The sequence below is a fragment of the Mastomys coucha genome, unplaced genomic scaffold, assembly GCF_008632895.1.
Source record: "Mastomys coucha isolate ucsf_1 unplaced genomic scaffold, UCSF_Mcou_1 pScaffold14, whole genome shotgun sequence".
Taxonomy (NCBI): domain Eukaryota; kingdom Metazoa; phylum Chordata; class Mammalia; order Rodentia; family Muridae; genus Mastomys; species Mastomys coucha.
The window spans coordinates 105,938,078-105,957,971 of NW_022196896.1; the positions used below are offsets into that span (position 1 = coordinate 105,938,078).

General features: G+C 34.5%; 1 protein-coding gene across 6 annotated transcripts in view; it reads right to left on the minus strand.

Moving 5' to 3' along the window:
* Cul3 (cullin 3) overlaps positions 1-19,894 on the minus strand; it is a 75,381-nt gene that overhangs the window by 7,508 nt on the left and 47,979 nt on the right. For all 6 annotated transcript variants that reach the window (XM_031368140.1, XM_031368144.1, XM_031368141.1 and 3 more), the window contains 10 exons: positions 16,376-16,536; positions 15,114-15,228; positions 13,294-13,522; positions 9,669-9,814; positions 8,674-8,850; positions 7,456-7,626; positions 6,907-7,014; positions 3,907-4,031; positions 3,329-3,425; positions 2,246-2,380 (listed from right to left, as the gene is read on the minus strand). In XM_031368140.1, coding sequence (XP_031224000.1) covers positions 2,246-2,380; positions 3,329-3,425; positions 3,907-4,031; positions 6,907-7,014; positions 7,456-7,626; positions 8,674-8,850; positions 9,669-9,814; positions 13,294-13,522; positions 15,114-15,228; positions 16,376-16,536 — 1,464 coding nt within the window. The remainder of the gene's footprint in view (positions 1-2,245; positions 2,381-3,328; positions 3,426-3,906; positions 4,032-6,906; positions 7,015-7,455; positions 7,627-8,673; positions 8,851-9,668; positions 9,815-13,293; positions 13,523-15,113; positions 15,229-16,375; positions 16,537-19,894) is intronic.

Below are 19,894 nucleotides of genomic sequence, written 5' to 3' on the forward strand. Positions count from 1 at the left end.
AAAAAAAAAAACCCTTAACTAAAAATATCTATTGGATTCTAGGATAGTTAGAGCTACATAAAAGAGCCATCCTGTCTCAACTACACCCCTCAAAACAAGCAAGCAAAAACCAAACTAAACCCTGTTGGATCTGGTATATATATTCAGTTTGCAGAGTCCTTGTCTAGCATGCAGGGCAACCTGGGTTTGATTCTTAGCACTACATAAAACATGATGTCATGACTGATACCTGTAATCCCATACTATTTCTAAGTATAACTGAATCCCATCTCTGTAGAAAAGTTTTATGAATATTGTTTAAGATATACTCCATGTTTGCTTCATCAACAGTTAGGACTCCACGTAATTTCATATAGTTTGTTAATGAAAATTAGCATTATCCTTAGATAGAATCTATTTGTTAAACAAAGAAAAAAAAAGTCTTGACTTTGCCACTGAACTAAAATATCTAAACTTAAAATCTTTAATACATCACATAAAAATGGCATTTTCTTAATATGTTTGCCAGAAAACAAAAACATGATGGTAAGTACAAAATAGATGCTGAATTTTATCTTCTTGCTTTTAATTTCAAACTCATTTTTATCTTCTGTAAGTGATAGCTAAAAAATTGCTTTTGATAAATATGAAGGCAATTTCTAAAATTTATTTATTTTATGTATGTGAGTACACTGTCACTGTCTTCAGATATACCAGAAGAGGGCATCTGATCCTGGTACAGATGGCTGTAAGCCACCATGTGGTTGCTGGGAATTGAACTCAAAACCTCTGGAAGAGCAGTGCTCTTAACTGCTGAGCCCTTATGAAGGCAATTTTAAAGCCTTTCAAAAACACTTAAGACCATACTTCAAAAAATTAAGGTGATACTCATTTCAACACCAAGCAACATTTACACATACAGGAAAAGAGTTCAATTTAATGTAGCAAGGCTTAGAAATGACTGGGCAGTAAAGGTATTTGCCACCAAATTCCACCCTTGATCCTCAGGGCCTGCATAATAGGAGAGCAAAGTATCTTGCCAAGTTGTTCTTTTTCATGCACATGTCCCAGCATGTACACACACACACACACACACACACACACACACACACACACACACATCCACATGCATAGAAAATAAAAAAATGTAATTTAAAAAACCCTTCTTGGAGGAAAGGTTTCACTAGTGATGGGCTTTGGAGTTTTCAAGTGGTTCCTGTCACCATGTCTTTTCTTTGCCATCATAGACTCTAACCACCTAAAAGAATGTCCAATTAAATGTTTTCTTTTATACATTTCCTTGGTCGTGGTGTTTTGTTACAATTAAAAAAGACATGACAAAACAATTGTGTCTGCAGTGTAGAGTGTTTGTGTGTGTGTGTGTGTACATAAATACACATATATGAAGATCAACAAAACTGGCCAAAAATATTTAGACCGCAGAAGATATGGAGCATTGGGAGCTCTTGCTTTAGGGTAGATTGGACAGTTTCTTAAAAAGTTAAACATACAGTTCCATGTGTTTGTGTGCACATGTATAGGTCTAAGTACATGTGATGTACAAGTCAGAGGACAACTCTGGTGTAGTCTCTCACAGGCGTATGGCTCATCTCCCCAGTGCTTGGATTATGCATGTGTGCCATGCATGATACATGGCAGTGTTTAAGGTGATCAAACTCAGGTAATGTAATGACTTTGCTGAATAGAATAATCTGGTACCAACCCAAAACATTGTACCAGCAAGTAAAATAACGGGAGAAAATATAGCAAATCCACACAGTAAAACATTATTCAGCAGGAAAAAGAGCCAGCTACTAACACTATATATCCTAGGGATAAGTCTGAAGAAAAAAGGAAACAACCCAAAAACCCCAAACAAAAACCACTTAACTGTGACTTCAACACGAACACACATATATTTATATAAAATCCTTTAAAAGGCAAAACACACAGAAATAAAACATTAATCATTACCTTAATGACACCAAGATTAGAAGGAACTAACTACAGATTTAAAAAAAAAAAGAGGTATGATACTGGACACACTGGATACTATCATTCTTGATACTGGTGCCCCACTTTTAAAGCTTAGCAAACTCTCTACTTATAAAATATACCTCAAAGCTATACCTCAATAATGTCAATGGCTAAATTTTATGCAGTCTTCCTTACTGGTATATTCAAAGGGCATCCCGTAGGCTCAATCAAGACTCAAGTAACAAGAGAAAACAGCACAGGTCAAACATATTATTGCTATAACCCATACCTCAAATGTGTATTTCTCTCTATTATTAAAAAGCATTAATATGGTCATCTGGAAAGTGGAGACTTGCAGTATGTGCTTCCGTGTATTAGAACCAGTTACTTGTGCACCGCCAACACCAACCTCAGATCCATCTTCCTGTTGAATGTATTTAAAAAAAACAAAAACAAAAAAACAAGACATTATTTCCTACCAACTTTGGCCATATTTGCAGAAATAAATCCCATAAGCTTCTCTGCTCCAATAAAATTATAACCTATCCAATATACACATGCTTAAAACAAATACAAGCATGCACACATGCACACGTCTTTACTAAGGAACTGTCCCCATTTCCCTCTACAGTGAATACTTCAATGTAGCTAAGAAAGTGATTATATAGAACAGATAATAGTGCCAAATATTTTTCAACTAAATAAATTATAAAGTTCCTCATCTAAGTTCATTGCATATAAAAACAAGTTATACACATAGTTGACAATACTAAAAAAATACATAAAAAACAAGTCTAGGTTATGATCTAGATTAAAAATTTTTGCTAAGTCTTGATTAATTTTCAATTTTAAGGCAAATGACCTTGCCTTGATTTAAACCAAGTAATAAGAATAAATTATCAGTCTATACCTCAAAACCTTAAAAAAGTTAACTTTACTAAAAAGAATCAAATTACTAGTACATTTTTAAGAAACAGTCTATAAATATATGCATGTCTTATCAGCGCCAATCTCCTGGTTTTCATTTACCAGAAATAAAAATTAAAAGACAGAATTTTAAAAAGGGGCACATGGCTTGGCTTTGTCTGCCTTCAAAGCAACTCACATTCTACTATTTTCAGCAATGGGGTGTCTGGCTTAATCTTAGAAATACAACACATAATCTCCTTAGTATTTTATTTTTAAAGAAGATATGCTCTTGATATTTTCAAATGCAGTTAGCAAATGAAAAAATTCACATAATAAATAAAAACAAAGATTTCCAACATATGCGATGGGGAGTAACAGCTATACTCAGGTCAACATAAACCACACACCAGTTCTGTATATGAATTTTAAGTTACCCTGTGTATGGAAAAGTGTCAATATTTACCTTTTTAACTGGACCATAAAAGGTGGCATTGAGGTCTGCAGAGCCCATGTGATGCTGGAGTGTGAGCTGGCGACCACTGTGTTTGGCTAAGTAGAACCTATAGCAAAGCAAATCAAGTTTTAGAAAATCATACAATTTACTCATCTGAAATTATAAATTGTAAGATAACAACCCTTAGCAAACATATAGAGAAGAGATAGTAAAAGATGAAGGAAGCTCTTAGGAATGAAGCTCTGTTCCTGCCTCTCATCACAAGAAGAGGAAGTTGAGGGCAGGGTACCGGCGTTGTTATAAGACCAACGTAAGCTAACTAAGCACCAACACAGCAAATCATTTCTCTGTGCACTTTGACCAAGCCAGCTTAAGATTTCCTCCACAGCCTATCCTAAGGCAGTGATTGATACTAACATGTCCAATGCTGAAGAAAGGACACTGACACTCTTCTGAAGTTTTATGCAATCTTTCTTACATGCTAAAAGTTACTAATATGAATTCTCAGAAGATGAGGTTAAAAGTGGAATATATTTTTCGTCATTTAGGAATAAAAATATTTAGAAAGAGTCTTATTTAGATGTTACCTTCTAAATATCTCAAAAGCATGTCTTGGTGCTGGTGGGATGTTGCACTTTGGTGTGGCTGACTGAGTAGGCCAATATCCCGTTGTGAGAACCCGAACTGTGAGATCAACACCACCTAAAGATACCTATACAAACAGAAAGAGATGAGCGACTATGGACTAGAATAATTAAGTACATATACAGGCTCTATTACAATTATCAAAGTAGATACTAGAATCTTAACTAGAATCTTAAAGAAAATGATTTTAGCTGGGCAGTGGTGGCGCACGCCTTTCTTTGATCCTAGCACTTGGCAGAGGCAGGTGGATTTCTGAGTTCCAGGACAGCCAAGGCTACACAGAGAAGCCCTGTCTCAAAAAACCAAAAGAAAATTATCCTAATGATTGGATCTGTATAATATTTTTCAAATAATTACAATTATTTGAAATGAACACATGATAATTTATTTAGATAAAACTCTTATCTTTCATCTCTGCTTTTGACATTTTTAATCATATTAGCTGTAGGTACAGTGTTATGAATCTCTTTTCAAAAAACTTATGATAGATGTCAACTTCAATAAAATCCATACTCATAATATCACTCTCGCCATTAGGCTTTCTGCCCTTGTTAAAATAAAGTACAAAATGAATATTCATATTCTTATAATACTATAAATAATCACAGGTATTATTAGATTTTTTTTTAAAAAAACAAAAGCAAAAATATGACTCCAAAAGGTAAATCAAAGAACTATTATGCTGGCTAGATTTCAAAAGGCCCACAACCTTGGAAGAGTTATGTTCGGCTTGAAGATCCACAACATTTTAACAAAATTCAAAGAATTCAGGGACCTCCATCTGTTTGGCTGACTCTGTTGCTATACAACAACTGTTTTGAGTACAGGAAAAAGCTTAGAGGATTTAAAGTTTATATTCTGTAGCATAAAAAGTTCTTTCAAGATTTTTTTTATTTATTAGCTTTAATCATGTTTATATGTGTGCCTGTATGACTGTGTGCTTGAGTACACAAAGATGTCTGAGCCCTTGGAGGCAGTTATAGGCAGTTGTGAACTGCCTACCATGGGTTGAGCACCAATAAAATCTCTTAACCACTGAGCTACCTGTCCAGCTCCATTTACTCTAACTGCATGTAAAGAGTAGCCTTTAAGTATCTGGAACTACCCAAGATACTAATAAAACTGAAGGAACAGACTTTCAAAATATAAAAGCAAAGGTTCAACATTTGTGATAAGAAATTAATGCAGGTTCTGTCAAAAGGACAAAACAGCGGCCTAAAGAATAGGAAAATATTCACCAATCCCACATTCAACAGAGGTTTGATATGCAAAATATATAAAGAACTTAAGAAACTAGATAGCAACAAACCAAATAACCTAATTTAAAAATGGGATGTAAATATAAAGAGAATTCTCGACAGAGGAATCTCTAACAAACAAGAAGCACTTAAAAAATGTTCAACATTCTCAGTCACCAGGGAAATGCAAATCAAAAAAGCTCTGAGAATCCATCTTACACTCGTCAGAATGGGTATGATCAAACTTTCAAATGACAGCTCATGTAGATCAGGAGAAATACTCCTCTATTATTGGTGAGGGTACAAACTTGTACAGTAACTTTGGAAATCAATTTGGTGGTTTCTCAGACAATTGGGCATAGTTCTAGCCCAAGACCCAGCTACACCACTTCTGAGTATATACACAAAAGATACCCCACTATACCACAGGGACACTTGCTCAACTATATTCATTGCAGCTTTATTCATAATAGCTAGAAAGTGGAAATAACCTAGATGTCCCTCAACTGAAAGAATGAATAAAGAAAATATGGTACATTTATACAATGTAAGTATAATACTAGTCAGCTATTAAAAACAAGGACGTCATTAAATTTACAGGCAAATGGATGGAACTAGAGATCATCTTGAGTGAGGTAGATCAAGAAAGACATGCATGATATGTACTCACTTGTAAGTGAATATTAGTCATAAGGTAAAGGGTAATAACTATGTTACAATCCACAGACCCACAGAAGCTAAGTAAGAAGCAGAGGACTTGTGAATTTCACTAACTGAATCAACATCATAGGGTGGGGGTACTAGACAGGGAGGATGGGAACAGGAGTGATTAGGTGGGAAGGAAAACAGAGGAACCTGGAATGGGGGTCACACTGCTGGGACAAGGGGAACTCCCCAGGAATCTATGAGGGTGATCCTAGCTAAGACTCCTAGAAATGGGGGATATGGCGCCTGAACCAGCCATCTCCAGTGGCAGCAATACAGACACAAAACTTTTGGCCTACAATTTATGTTGAGGGGTAAGGATGGAGCCGAAATTGAAGGAGTGGCTAACCAATGACTTGTCCAGCATCTGAGACACATGCCATTGGAAGGAGCCCAGTCCTGACACTATTAATAATATTCTGCTATATTTGCGGACAGGAGCTTATTAGTGTAACTGTCATCAGAGGGGCTTCACCCAGCAACAGATGGAAACTGATGCAGAGAGCCATAGTCAGACATTAAGTAGAACTTGGGGAATCCTGTGGAAGAGGGGAAGGAAGGATTGTAGGAGCCAGAGTGGTTAATACCACTACAAGAAAACTTACAAAATCAACTGACCTGGGCCCACAGAGGTTCAACATAGACTGAATCGATGATGGAGCCTACATGCGAGTGACTGACATAGGCCATCTGCAAATGTTACAGTTATGTAGCTTACTTAGTCTTCCTGTGGGATTCCTAACAGCAGGAACAGGGCCCGTCCTTGATTCTGTTGCCAGCCTTTGGGACCCTTTCCCTCTATGGGGCTGCCTTATCTAGCCTCAATAGGAGAAGATGCACCTAGTCTTATTGCAACTTAACATGCCAGGGCTGTTTGACACCCAGGAGAGGGCTCCCTTTTTCTGAGGAGAAAGGGAAGTGGAGTGGATAGGAGAGGACTGGGAGGTAAAACCGAGGTCATAAAGTAAATAAATAAATTTTAAAAAGGCAGACTCTTACCCCCGTTGCCTGTAGATGTTGCCTGAACTCATCCATAGTTGTGTTTGAGATGCTCATATCCCTAAACATTCCTTCCAGTTTCGATGTGAATTGACATCCACACTCAGTCTATGGAAAAATATCACAGATATGTACAAACAGTGAACATTCCCATGAGACAGTATAGAAACAAAGTCTTTCATATTATTGCCATCCCAATTATTCTTCTAGAAGTCTTTCTAGTGGATGCTCTAAGTCTGTGGCTATTAAACTTTATAGTGTTTAAGAATAACTTAAATATTTTAGGTTAAAATGTTAATTTCTAGGCTCTTTAGGGAAAGTAGAATAGTATATTGAAGTGTCCTCCAGACATCGCAGGTGACTACAGCACAGATTAGTTTAGAAACTAGTCCATGAGACAGTACTAGACAACTTTGATGTTCTGCACCTTTAACACAGAAGCAAAGCTTAAGCCCTGCTCAAAATGACTACCACAATTGTGTGGGTGAACACTAGCATCTTAAATCAATGTAAGTTGGGAATACTGCATTCATCTTAAATAAAGCTTACCTTTAACTTAGAAATCATATTTTTTTCAGAGTCATCTGAAACACTTTTATTTGTGAGCAGTCTTCTTGCCAGGTGTTGTTTATAATAACGTTCAAATACATCTTTTTCTTGCATAAACCTAAAAAGGACCATTGCCTTATCCAATATTGTTTCTACTTCTTGTTCTGTTAGCTGAAAAATTAACCAAAAGACAGTTTAGTTGTAAAACCACAATAATTGGTTAAGGGAATGAATGTATTCTGGGACTGTGCCCTACTTCACACCCTAGCCTCTCTACTGCATTTAAAGAGTGGAGTGCTATCACTCAGATGGGACATACATTATTACAGGACTGAGCTATGTAAGAAACAGAAAACTCAAGAACAGAAAAATTTATTGACAAGAGACAGAGTAAAACTTTCTGCAGAAACTTACATAGCTCTAAGAATTTTTTTTCAAAAAATTTCATTTAAAAACTCAAAGTTGGCAAACAAATTGGATAAGTTTTTGTTAAATCAAAAGGATAGTCTTTACATTTCATCTCTTAAATAAAGGGAAGAAAATAGCATAGTAGGCTATAGTATGCTTGTGATTTTAGAAATGAGATTAAACTAGACATGATTTCTTTGCAGTCAGTGATTTGCTTCTCACTCACTACTGCCTCTGTAACCTGCAGCTTTTTGCTGTTTTTCCCTTGTCTCAAAAAAGATGAGGTTTTAAAAACCCACACATTATCACAATAGCTTAATTTGATTTTTCTATGGTTCCAGGACTGAGCTCCCAAAGTCCCGGAGATGAAACTAAAAGAACTGAGCTTCAGTATGTAGAACTTTCAAAGTATTTCAAACTCATTATACCTTTCACATTCCTCAAACCCAAGCCCTGCTTGATACTCTTTACACCCAGAACCACATAAAAGCAGCAACAATCTGCAACTGCTGGCAAGTTCTTCAATTCTGTCATCCTTCACACTGTATTTTCAGCTAGAAGGGCAACCTGTAAGTGGGATGTTTGTGCTTTTTCTTTTGGGGGTATCTTTTAAAATAACATAAGAGTATATGTGAAATGTCAAACAACTTTTAAGTATGTGTAAGACTTTAAAAAGAACTGTCTCATGGCCTGTGCAGTAAAGATCCCTTTTTTTAAAATATATATTCTTATCTGTAAAATATCTTAAATTAATTTCCAAATGAGACCACAGAGGAAAAGCTAATGCACTTTAGATGCATTACTACTTACCCCTTTGACTCCCTTTTTCAGCTTATCATCAATAAATAATGAGAGGTATTCAGGAGACCTGGAGTTGAGGTTTAAGAAATATTCAAAGTCCCCAGCAATAGTCTGTTTAAAGAGCCGGTCATTATTGAAGGATTCTTGAAGGAAGCGATCAAACCTACTCTTCAGATCCAATAAGCCCTTCCAAATAGAAACAAATTTAGGAAACATTATAAAAATGTTCTTGTAAATAAAATACTTACAATCTAGCCTTACCTTGACATTGTTGGTAATTATGTGTTTAGAATTAATTTTAGACTATTATTTTCCAGTTTATATATATACTCAAATGTTAGTAATAGAATGTAAGGATTCTATCTTTCACATGTATATCAGAAATACAACAAGGCCCAAGGGATGGCTCAGCATGTAAATGTACTTGTTGGATCCCTGGGACCCACATCAAAGAAGGAAAAACATGACTGTCCTGACTTCAACAAGGCACATATGTGTGCATGTACACCCCCATCTTACCCCAGCACCCTGTATAAATAAATGAAATGCAAACATTTTAAGATAAAACAAGCAAAATCCCTGCTCCTGCTTCTCCTAACCATTTCGTCTGGACCAAATACAGTAGCCAAAAGTAAATAAATAAATAAAAAGATAAAGTTTTAAAACTTCACAAAAGACTATTCATATTAAAACAACAACTTGGAATACAATTTAGTCAAGGTCCTGCTTAAAACATTTTGACATTTATTTAAGCAATTAAAATACAACCTGGCCTTTATTCCTTTTAAAAACAAGCCACAAAATACAGCTCATTTTTTTATTAAACAAATCTTGAATAGGTTACTAAAAACAAAAAACACGCTGAGTTTTAGCTCCCTGACACATATGCAGACATGTTGAACTATTCTAAAATAGTTACCATAGGTATATAACACCTAACTTAGTAAAAGTAATGCATCAAATATTCATGAAATGCTTATCATGAATGTAAAATGTTAATCTACCTGGATATAGTCAACAGGATTCTTCCCCTCTCCTTCTTCAGAAACAAGGGCTTTTCCTTGTTCCCTCAAATAAGAACTCATACATTCACACATGGTCTTCAAACCATTTGGCACACGACTAAATAATTTGTACATGCAAGCAAGGTCTAGAATCAGAAAATAAAGAGTGGTTAAAGATTAAAGTAAAAATTCCCATCTGTTAAAGAAATTATCAATTATCACCATTTGCTGTCCACATGACTATAAACAACAAGCGTTAGTTGAAAGTTACAGCAATATGAGCTATAGTGCCTGACTAGAGGTGTTGAAAGCACTAATAAAGTGTTAGCATTTTTTTTTAAATATTTTTTTGAGACAGGGTTTCTCTGCATAGCCCTGGCTGTCCTGGAACTCACTCTGTAGACCAGGCTGTCCTCGAACTCAGAAATCCAGCTGCCTCTGCCTCCCAAGTGCTGGGATTAAAGGCCAGCACCACCACTGCCTCCTTTGTTAGCATATTTTAACTTATTTTTCAGAAGAGACAACTCAAACAGCATACTAAGCAATTCCTCTAAAGTGACAATTATTTAAACCTGTACATAAATGTATGCTGTTACTCTAGCATACAAACTACAGATACTACAAATGTCTACTAAAAGTTGTAGTTAGAAGTCACAAGTAAGAAATTTAAGGCCAATTAACATCTTATAGCTGAATTGTCAACCATTACAATAACATATTGTAATGAAACATATTAAAACAAATTTATTACTACTACTACTACTACTACTACTACTACTTCATTGTATTTCATGGCAATTTTTAAGTCAATTTACAACCTAATATCCTCTTTTCTTTCTTTTTTTTTTAAAAAAAATGTTCTTACCCTGAGCAATTCTGGGCAACTACTAGTATTTCCTAGTGACATTGTTTGTATCTCTGTTTTAAAAACTGGGTTCACCACACTACATGGTTTCAATTAAGACTTTGGTCTTCACACATTTTTTTCATACCATTTTCAACACCACCACAATGTGGAGCTAAAGTAATTTTCTTCCATATGCTCAGTGTTTCTCTACAAAACTGCTTACTGGGACACTATAATGTCAGCATTATATGATAGAAAAATTTGTACTGTCATTAACTTTTGAAAATGGCATTAAAACAGCAGTTTCTAGGTCAAGGTTAGCTAACAGTTTTCTATTTAGCATCTGATAAGAAATATTTTAGGCTAATGGGTCATATAATCTCTGACATAAAAGCAGTTTTGTCATCACAGTAAGCAAATATTCAAAGAGAAAGTTTGTTATTTTCATTCTATTTAAAAAAAAAAAAAAGAGTGCTGATCGGCCAGATTTGACAAACCATATTGTCTATTTTGGACTTTATAATAGCAAATTAGTTCCTAAATTTAATATTGGTGTATTCTAAAAATAATGAGCAAAGCTTACACAAGAGGTCACTAATATTTGTTTCACTGAATTAACCCCAGGTTACATCAACACAAGTTCTTAACTATAATACATTTTAGAGTAACCTATATATAGCAACTCATATGTTTAATACATTATAATAAAAACTTCCCATATTAAAGTCATTATAGAGTACAATAGCAATTTATAAACTAGAGACTGCTTTGCATGCCAAATACCTGAAATGAACTTTGTTTCAAATGTCTATTTTGTCCCTATGTTTTAAGTTTTACTTATTTGTCCATTTAAGTTATATATTCATCAATATAATCTCACTGAACTGTCTGATTCACATGTTAAATACATGGGATAGCAGAAAATGTGAGCAAGTAATTAAAAAATATCTGGCATTAAAAATTATGTATTACTCCTCTATACTTAAAAATAAGTCAATAATAGGAGATACCACTTGAACTTAGTAATTCATACTGTTGTATGTATCTAATGATCAATGTACATTTATATTCCTTTCATATCTTTCACTTTCTGATTTATGAGAATGACAGGGAAACTGTGTCTAACAACAACTGCTCATGAGCAAGCCCCCCACCCCCAATAGTATATTCTTCATTTATGCTTCTAGTGGTAGGGCAGGGAAATAAAAGGCAATTTAAAACCTAATTTAGAATCGCAGGTAGCTACCTGCTAAGAACAACAGGAACTAAACAGAGCAAATTCGTGCATGGTAAGTAGCTTTTCTGCTATTTATAAATGCTTGCCATAATGGGTATGTTGAACATATTCACAACACACATCTCCATGTAGCTTACAGAGATAGAGATACTGTCACTGACGCATGCCCAGCAATTTCAAACATTTCCCAGCTCCTAAGTTCCGCTTCCATAATGTAGTTTATATAACAGCCAAGCCTTGGTATCACTGTCAGTGGTAATAACTTTTTCACTATAGCAATACATCAACCTAAAATATCTGTTATCTAGCCCTTGGCAAGATGCTTGCTAGGAGCCCGTGAGATGGTTCAGGGGGTAAGAGCATCTCCTGCTAATAAGCCTGATGACGTGAGTTCAATTCCCAGAACTCAGATGATGGCTTGATGGAAGGAGAACTGACTTCCACAGATTGTTCTCTTCTGAGCATATATATATGTGTGTGTATACATATACACATACAATAAATGCAGTAAAACTAATTTTGAAAAGAGTTAATATCTAGCTTATACAAATATCCAAGAGTACTATACTGTATTTTAGAAGACATAAACTAGAAGTGTTTTTTTCTCAAAATAATAGAAACAATAAATTTGGATATAGTTTTATGAGAACTTGCCACATATTTAATTAAAAGTATAACTAAGTACACAAGTCAAGGGTTCCATTAGAGACTAAGAGGATAGCACTTTCGTGCCCTTATTTCTCTAACACCTGCCCTTCTGTGTCTTGTCTCTTGATATTTTTGTTAAAAAAAAGAAAACAAAAACCAACCAACCAACCAAACAAACAAACAAAAAACCTCAAAACAAAAAACCCGCTTTACATTCCTTATCTAGCTCATACAAATAGGCAGTATGTTTTCTTTTACTAATAGTACATAGCTAGAATACTGCTAAAGTTTCAAGGAAGTAGGACAAAAAACCATGGCTATTAAAAAGAACATCATAACTGACATATAAAATAAAAGCTTCAAAACAAAACACCAAAACCCAAGAATCTCCTACAGAACACCCAATCATTTCATAGCCTGTAAACATAAACACGGTGAGTTAAAGTTAACAATGACCGCTATAGTTAAATGGGCTATCTCAATACATGCTAACTTTTCCCCACTACTTGTCTACTAGTTTTTCTAAACACTTGTTATATGGAACACCAGGGTGTACACACACAAGCACACAGGAATGCTCCAATTTTGTAACAAAATAGCGACTAGGAAGAACTCACACTCATTTGTATTTAAAAAAGTTTAGTAGAAGTGCATGAGGAACCCACTTGGCCTACGATTATAAACTTAATCAAATATGAACTTAAACAAATATAAAGAGCAGGGAGAAAATGTAACTGAATACACTAGATATGTAAGATTTTCTTGAATGATACAATAAAAAGCTTTAGACCCACCCCAGTGCTAACTAGGATAAGTTATTACTATATATAAAACATAGCTTTTTGAAAACTGACATTCCTAAGTTAGAAATATTTTTAATTGATAACACTTACCTTCTGTCTTTCCATTTTTCAGCATATGTACTAGCCCAGAATTTTCCATTTCTACAATAGTCTTCATGTGCTTGGAAATGAGTTCCCTCTCAACCACCTTCACAATAGGCTCCTCTGTGGATTTGTCAAGGCAGTGCATCACCCGCTCTATTTCCTCATTAATCCTAGCTTCTACTTTCTTTATATATACCGAAGCACTGTTTTCTGCTAAAAACTTCTGGCTTTCCATCTGCAATTAAGATTTTTTAAAAACTTAATTAAAAAAAATGTGTTTCCAGTCTAACAGGGTTTCTATAGCATTTACAATGAATCATACCAAGTAGTTTAACAGCTAAAGACATTTCATGCAGTTTCTTATTCAGATTCGTAGTCTAAATTAGTCTTTAAAGCTTTTATTTACGTAAAGCCAAATTAACTCATTATCTTTAAGTAGTGTTTTAAAGATCTGCTAATATACTACAAATTCAAGCATCTAACCTAGGTCAGGAGGGGAGATTCTTCCGTTATTATTATAAACTTAGCTGGAAAAATTCACTGTCATAACCTTTGCCAACACACCATCATTACATTAGTTTTCCTGCTACTCCACTCCACAGCTTAAAGTACACACACACAATTTGAGCAAAATAACTTTTTAAATAACTATTAATCTTATCTGTTTTGTCCTTACCAGTTTTAGAGTTACTAATGTCATCTCAGTAGATTTTAACCTACCTGATAGCAGCATTAATCAATATATGTAAGAATTATAGACTAAAAACATGATGTACAAAATATAAGTAACACTCTCTATCTAGCAAAAAGTCTAGTTCCTAAGAACAGACTTTAGCATACTGATCAAAAATCTGTGTATTTCTAAGTATACCTATAATATGCATGTAACAATAGCATATTTTGGAGATGAAAGGAACTAGCACTAAAACCAGCTAATATTAATATTAAAAATAAGCACCACTTCTAAGATTATAAACTCATAAAGCATGACCCTATCTCCGTGCAGTCACAAAGATCTTTCTAATGGCTGGCTATAAACCAATTTGGAAGAAAGCAGCAACTCCATCTTTTTTGGGGTAAACTATTAAGCTCTATTGTAATACACATCTAGTGGCTCTTATGAATGAATTACTGAACTTCCAAGTTAACAATTTTACATTGATTTATTTTTAAAATCATATTATCAGAATAAAAACTTAGTATTGTAGTTGGGTACCATTATATTTCCTCTGTAAAACAGTTGATGTTTAAGGAAGGATGCCTGGTCATTTTTGTAGTTATTTTTGCATTTGTCAGTACTCAGTGTTATTAGTATAATTCATTATTAATTTACTCTAATATGACCCCACTTTTGGAATTTAATTGGTTTGGGACACTGTGATGTTATAAAACAATTTTACTTGCTTAAGTCAGCTTTTAATTTTCTAATTAGTAACCTTTAAGTTAGGAAAATATGCCATAGGAATCACACATATTGCTAATATTTATCATATTAGTAACTGATATCTAAAAAGCCTGCAGAGATTTTATTAGCGATATATGAGATTTAGAGTAAGTAGATTAGATAAATACAACAAAGTCTTAAGATACTTCTAAGCTCATGTTTTCTAACATATAATTTTAAAGTAGAAATTTAAGAATTATTAATAAGCCTCTCTCTGGTGTGTCAGAACATAAAGTAGGGGTTCTGAAGAGTATTTTTTTTTATAGTATCTTCTTCCCAAAGAGTGCTAATCAAAACGGGTCAAGTGTTCAGATTAAGTAACTATATTGAATAATGTTATGATCATCATTAAAGAGCATTTATCTATACAGTCACAGATTACCTGAAAAAATTCTGCAGACATTTCCAAAAAAGGAGCCTCAAAATCTTCCTCATAGACTGATCTTCCTTCAAGACCTAAAATCATTAACATCTGGCAAGCATTTCTTATTGCTCCTCTGTCAAAAGAAGTTTAATTACTTGATAATCAAATATATTAAAGACGTAAAATATGCAAAAGTCGAAATACCTTTATTACATTTAGCTTTTATCAAAGTGACCAATCTTCCATAAGAAACTTATAAAATTTATAAAATATGGAAATGGAATAATTTTAATCAAAAATTCAATCTTGACTATACAGCTATCTACCAAGTTACCCTAAGTATGCTTAATGAAAATAAAGTTTTTATTTACTTAAAAAACACAGAGGTAGTTAATGAGTATACCTGGAGGGAAAAAGGTGGACAGGTAATTTGTTAAGTCAAAGTGATAACCTACACCTAATACCAAGGCAATACAAGATTTTTGAATAAATGGCTTTTGGACAATCCTGATTAAACACTAAACTCAATCAGTAAGCACTTTCCTAGCTCACTGTTCTTCGGAAAGCAAATGGAGGAGGAGTCTAGGGTCTCAAGCCACTATAGCAGCAACATCACAAAAATGGTACTGTCATGTCAAGAACCGTGATAGTGTAGGACTTAGAAGTAGTTCTGGGGTATTTTAGGCCACATTCAGTATTTTTTTCCTACAAAAAGGAGAGTCCAAGTTAGACAAAAGCCTACCAGGGCACAATAGTATATGCCTGGAGTTTAGGCTAGCTGGGAGCCTGAAAACACTTGTGTTCAAAAGTTCAGCCCTGGTCTGCTTAACATACGGAGACCATGCTTCTATGCTACAATGACAGACTGCAGATTTGCATTGACAGCAAACTTGCCTAGCATAAGCCAAATCCTAGGTTCAACTCTCAGTAGTATTAAGACAACCAAATATAAAAACAAGGGGCAAAAAATTAAAAAAAAAAAAAGCTCTTAAAGAAAAAAAAAAGACATAGCATAAACAAAGGAAAGTAGGAAAAACCAAAGTGAAAAACTACTTTGTTAAAATAAATAAATAAAAAAGCCTAAGATGGTGGCCTTAAATTCTAGGTAAACCAAAAAAACAGTGAAAGCCTTTGAAGATTTCAATAAGTACTGAATATTCTTGTTTTTATCATTTTAATGAAATTATGACATTAACCAGTTCTTAAACATAACATGAAGACCAAATCAAAACCATATAAACATGAAAAACAAAAACCAAACATAAGGATAAATGGTGTACCTGTCTACAACTTCTCCTTTCCGCTCTCTGGCAATCATATCCAATAAAGTTTGCCGAAGATGATCCCTAATACACCCATACCGTACAACTTGATCTCGAAAAATTATTAATCCCAAATTGTAGACATTTTCTACATTATTCTGTTGTACATATACACGGTCCTGCAGTTAAAACAAAATAATGTAAAGCAAAATTATTGCATATAAAAATAATCTTCACAACCTACAATAAGAATTGTTTTAAACATTCTGGAAATTTCTAGTGCCTCTCAAGTTACATAAAGTTAAATCTACAATTTACCATGGTTACTAAAACAAACTGAAAAGAACTTTTGTCTCCTATACAGCTAAAATGGAAAGTACTGGTAATTGCAAAGTCTTTTGGGTCAGCTACATGATAAGCCTATGGAACATTAAACAAATATTATAAAGAAATATAGCAAAGAGCCAATGAAAGCATAAAAGACACCCAAGAAACTAAGTACAGCTATATAAAATTAGTAATAATCTTTTATAGCAAATGCTTGACATGTATGGCTAGTTATCATCAAATAGAACAAAGGCTGCATATATGAAAGGCATGTTTTATAAACAAGATCTTCAAGCAAAATAGTAGACAGTAAGATGAGATACACTGAAATATTCGCTGAGTAGCAATGCCAAGTGTTTTGTTTACTGTTTATTAGCACCGAGAAGGAATTTAGCCTGGAGGTAAACAAGAACACTCCATAACTTACTACAGTTGGAATCTCCCCTTTGTTAACTGCATTAATGTTATGTAATTCGGCAATAATGTAGCTCTAATCATTTAAATCACAGATTTTTTTTGTTAATTTAAAAAGACTCTTTACTACTCTCAAAAGAAACCAGGGCTAATAAAAAAAATCACCCCCAAAGACAGATAATAAATACATTAAGGACTAATTTTAAACATTGTATTCTCAGGATTATACCAAATGCAGTTATATTTAAAGTCCAACACTAGTAACTATCTACTGCAAAGAATGCAAATAAAACAGCCTACTTTTGACTTGCCCTTTAAAACCCCAAATTCAGACATTTTTAAATATAAAATATTCTGAAAAATATCTGAGAGCTCAATAAAGGAGTATATAACATATACAACATAAAGATAAACCACATTTTAAATTTATTTGTATTTCTCTCACAGTAGTTATTTCTTGCCCAAACACATAGAGTGACCAGGAATTTTCCTAAGCTTGGGACATGGCACATCAAGGGGAATCAAAAATGGGGATCATCTCATCCCCCATGGCACAACAAGGGGGAATCAAAAATGGGGATCATCTCATGCCTGCCCTTTCACAGAGCTGGGTGAGGAGTCAGATCCTGCTACTGACCTTACAATGGTTCACTTTATAAACCAACTTGTAAACATATCTGTACTACAGTATCTTACAACTTTTCAGTGCTTGCTAAGAACAGCTATAAACTAGGTAACAATTTAAGAAAAGCACCATTTGTCTAAAAATGCCAATGTAGGAATAGGGACAGAGAGATACAGTCTAGATAAAACCTTAACCAGGTGATCTCCAAATCAAATTCCTTCCTCTAACACCTAATTAAGGCCTAGGTGTACCTATTATCTCCAACAGATATTAAGGAAGTACTTGGCTCTAAAAGGCCACAGATATTAAAACTTCAACCATTTTAGCAAAGTTTATCCTGTCCCTCCTGATGGCTCAAAGCACCGAGACACCCAACCATTTATTAGGAATACAAAATATCAAACTCAGATCAAAACCATGTTTAGAGGTGCAAACACCCACCATGCCAAAGTAGTTTTTAAGAAATTTAACTGGGCTGATAAGATGGCTGGCTCAGTGGTTAAGAGCACTGACTGCTCTTCCAAAGGTCCTGCAACTATATGGTGGCTCACAACCATCTGTAATGAGATCTGACACCCTCTTCTGGTGTGTCTGAAGACAGCTACACTGTACATACATATAATAAATAAATGAATCTTTAAAAAAAAGAAAGAAAGAAATTTAACCAAAACAGTCAAGAAATACCTCTGTTAAGTGGACTAAATGGTTTCATTACTGAAGAAATAGTATGAAAAGTCATGCTACAGAGAAATAAGCCATGGTATGTGGCTCCAGGCTCATGAAGTAATCAGTGTGCAAAAATAAGAAAAGTTTTTAAGTACTACCATTCCTATCTAGTCTTTATTTTAAACAATGTTTGCTTTCAAGATTAAACAGGTGCTGAGGGTGATGGCATATACCCATACCCCAACAACAACAAAATGCCCCCACACTAAACTCTTCATAGCTAGTCTCTCACAACATGTTTGAACCCACCTTGATAGGCTTAGTCACAAGACAAGGTCATTTATCAAAAAATAACAGAAGTGTTTTTAAACAAGGTTCTTTTCAAACCATGAAATGGGTTAAAAAGGGTTAACACAATGAACACAGAAACAAGAGTAAAAAGCTAATGCACAAAAAATGTTTTTCTACAGAATCAGAGTTTAACTCATAGTTTACAAAATGAACTTAGTATTTCCTCAGTGCAACTCTGATTTCTTTCTTTCTTTTTTTAACAAAGGTCACCAGGTAAGGTGGAAAACAATAAGCTGTACATTTACTGTGTGAATACAGAGCACTACCTACTGATAAACTGAGTAGAAAAGCACAGGATATATTATTGAAAAACCTGATTTAGATAACATAAGCTCAGTCATGGTTTCAACCACTGTACAGTGGGCTTAAAATCTTTATCAAGGCTGTGAAATTTTAAAATAACGTCCTAGTTGTTGAAAGAAAATAATCTCGTAATTTTCACTCAGGAATCACCTATCAAAATACAAGATAAACTAAAATGCACTGTTCCCCACTGTAAAAGTTTTATAATCAACGAGGAGAAAAATAACATTAGGGAATAATCTCTAATAGACTCATGGGAGTTCAGAAGATATGTGGCATAAATCAGTGATGTAGAGAGATGGTTCAGTGGATAAGAGAACTTGCTACTTTTCCAGAGAATCCAGGTTCAATTCCCAGCACCACACAGAGGTCTAACTCCAGTCTTGGGGAATCCACTGCCCTCTTCTGACCTTGACAGTGCACTACTTTTTTACTCGTTTCTGTCTTCATTGTGTTAAGCCCTTTTTAACCCATTTCATGGCTTGAAAAGAACCCTGTTTGAAAACACTTCGTTACTTTTTGATAAATGACCTTGTCTTGCGATTAAGCCTATCAAGGCGGGTTCAAACATGTGAGAGACTAGCTATGAAGAGCTTAGTGTGGAGGCACTGCTCAAATGTGGGGCACAGACAAACTTGCAGACACACACACACACACACACACACACACACACACAGATTCAAAAAGCATAACACATTTTTTTGAATTAGCCCTATTATCTGTAAACATCTACCTCAAATATCATCCATTTGCAATATTAACAACAATAGAAAGAACTGACAACACGTCACTCTGCCTTCAAATTTAAAAATAAAAACCCACTACTAAAATAAAAAGCAAAGCCAGATGTG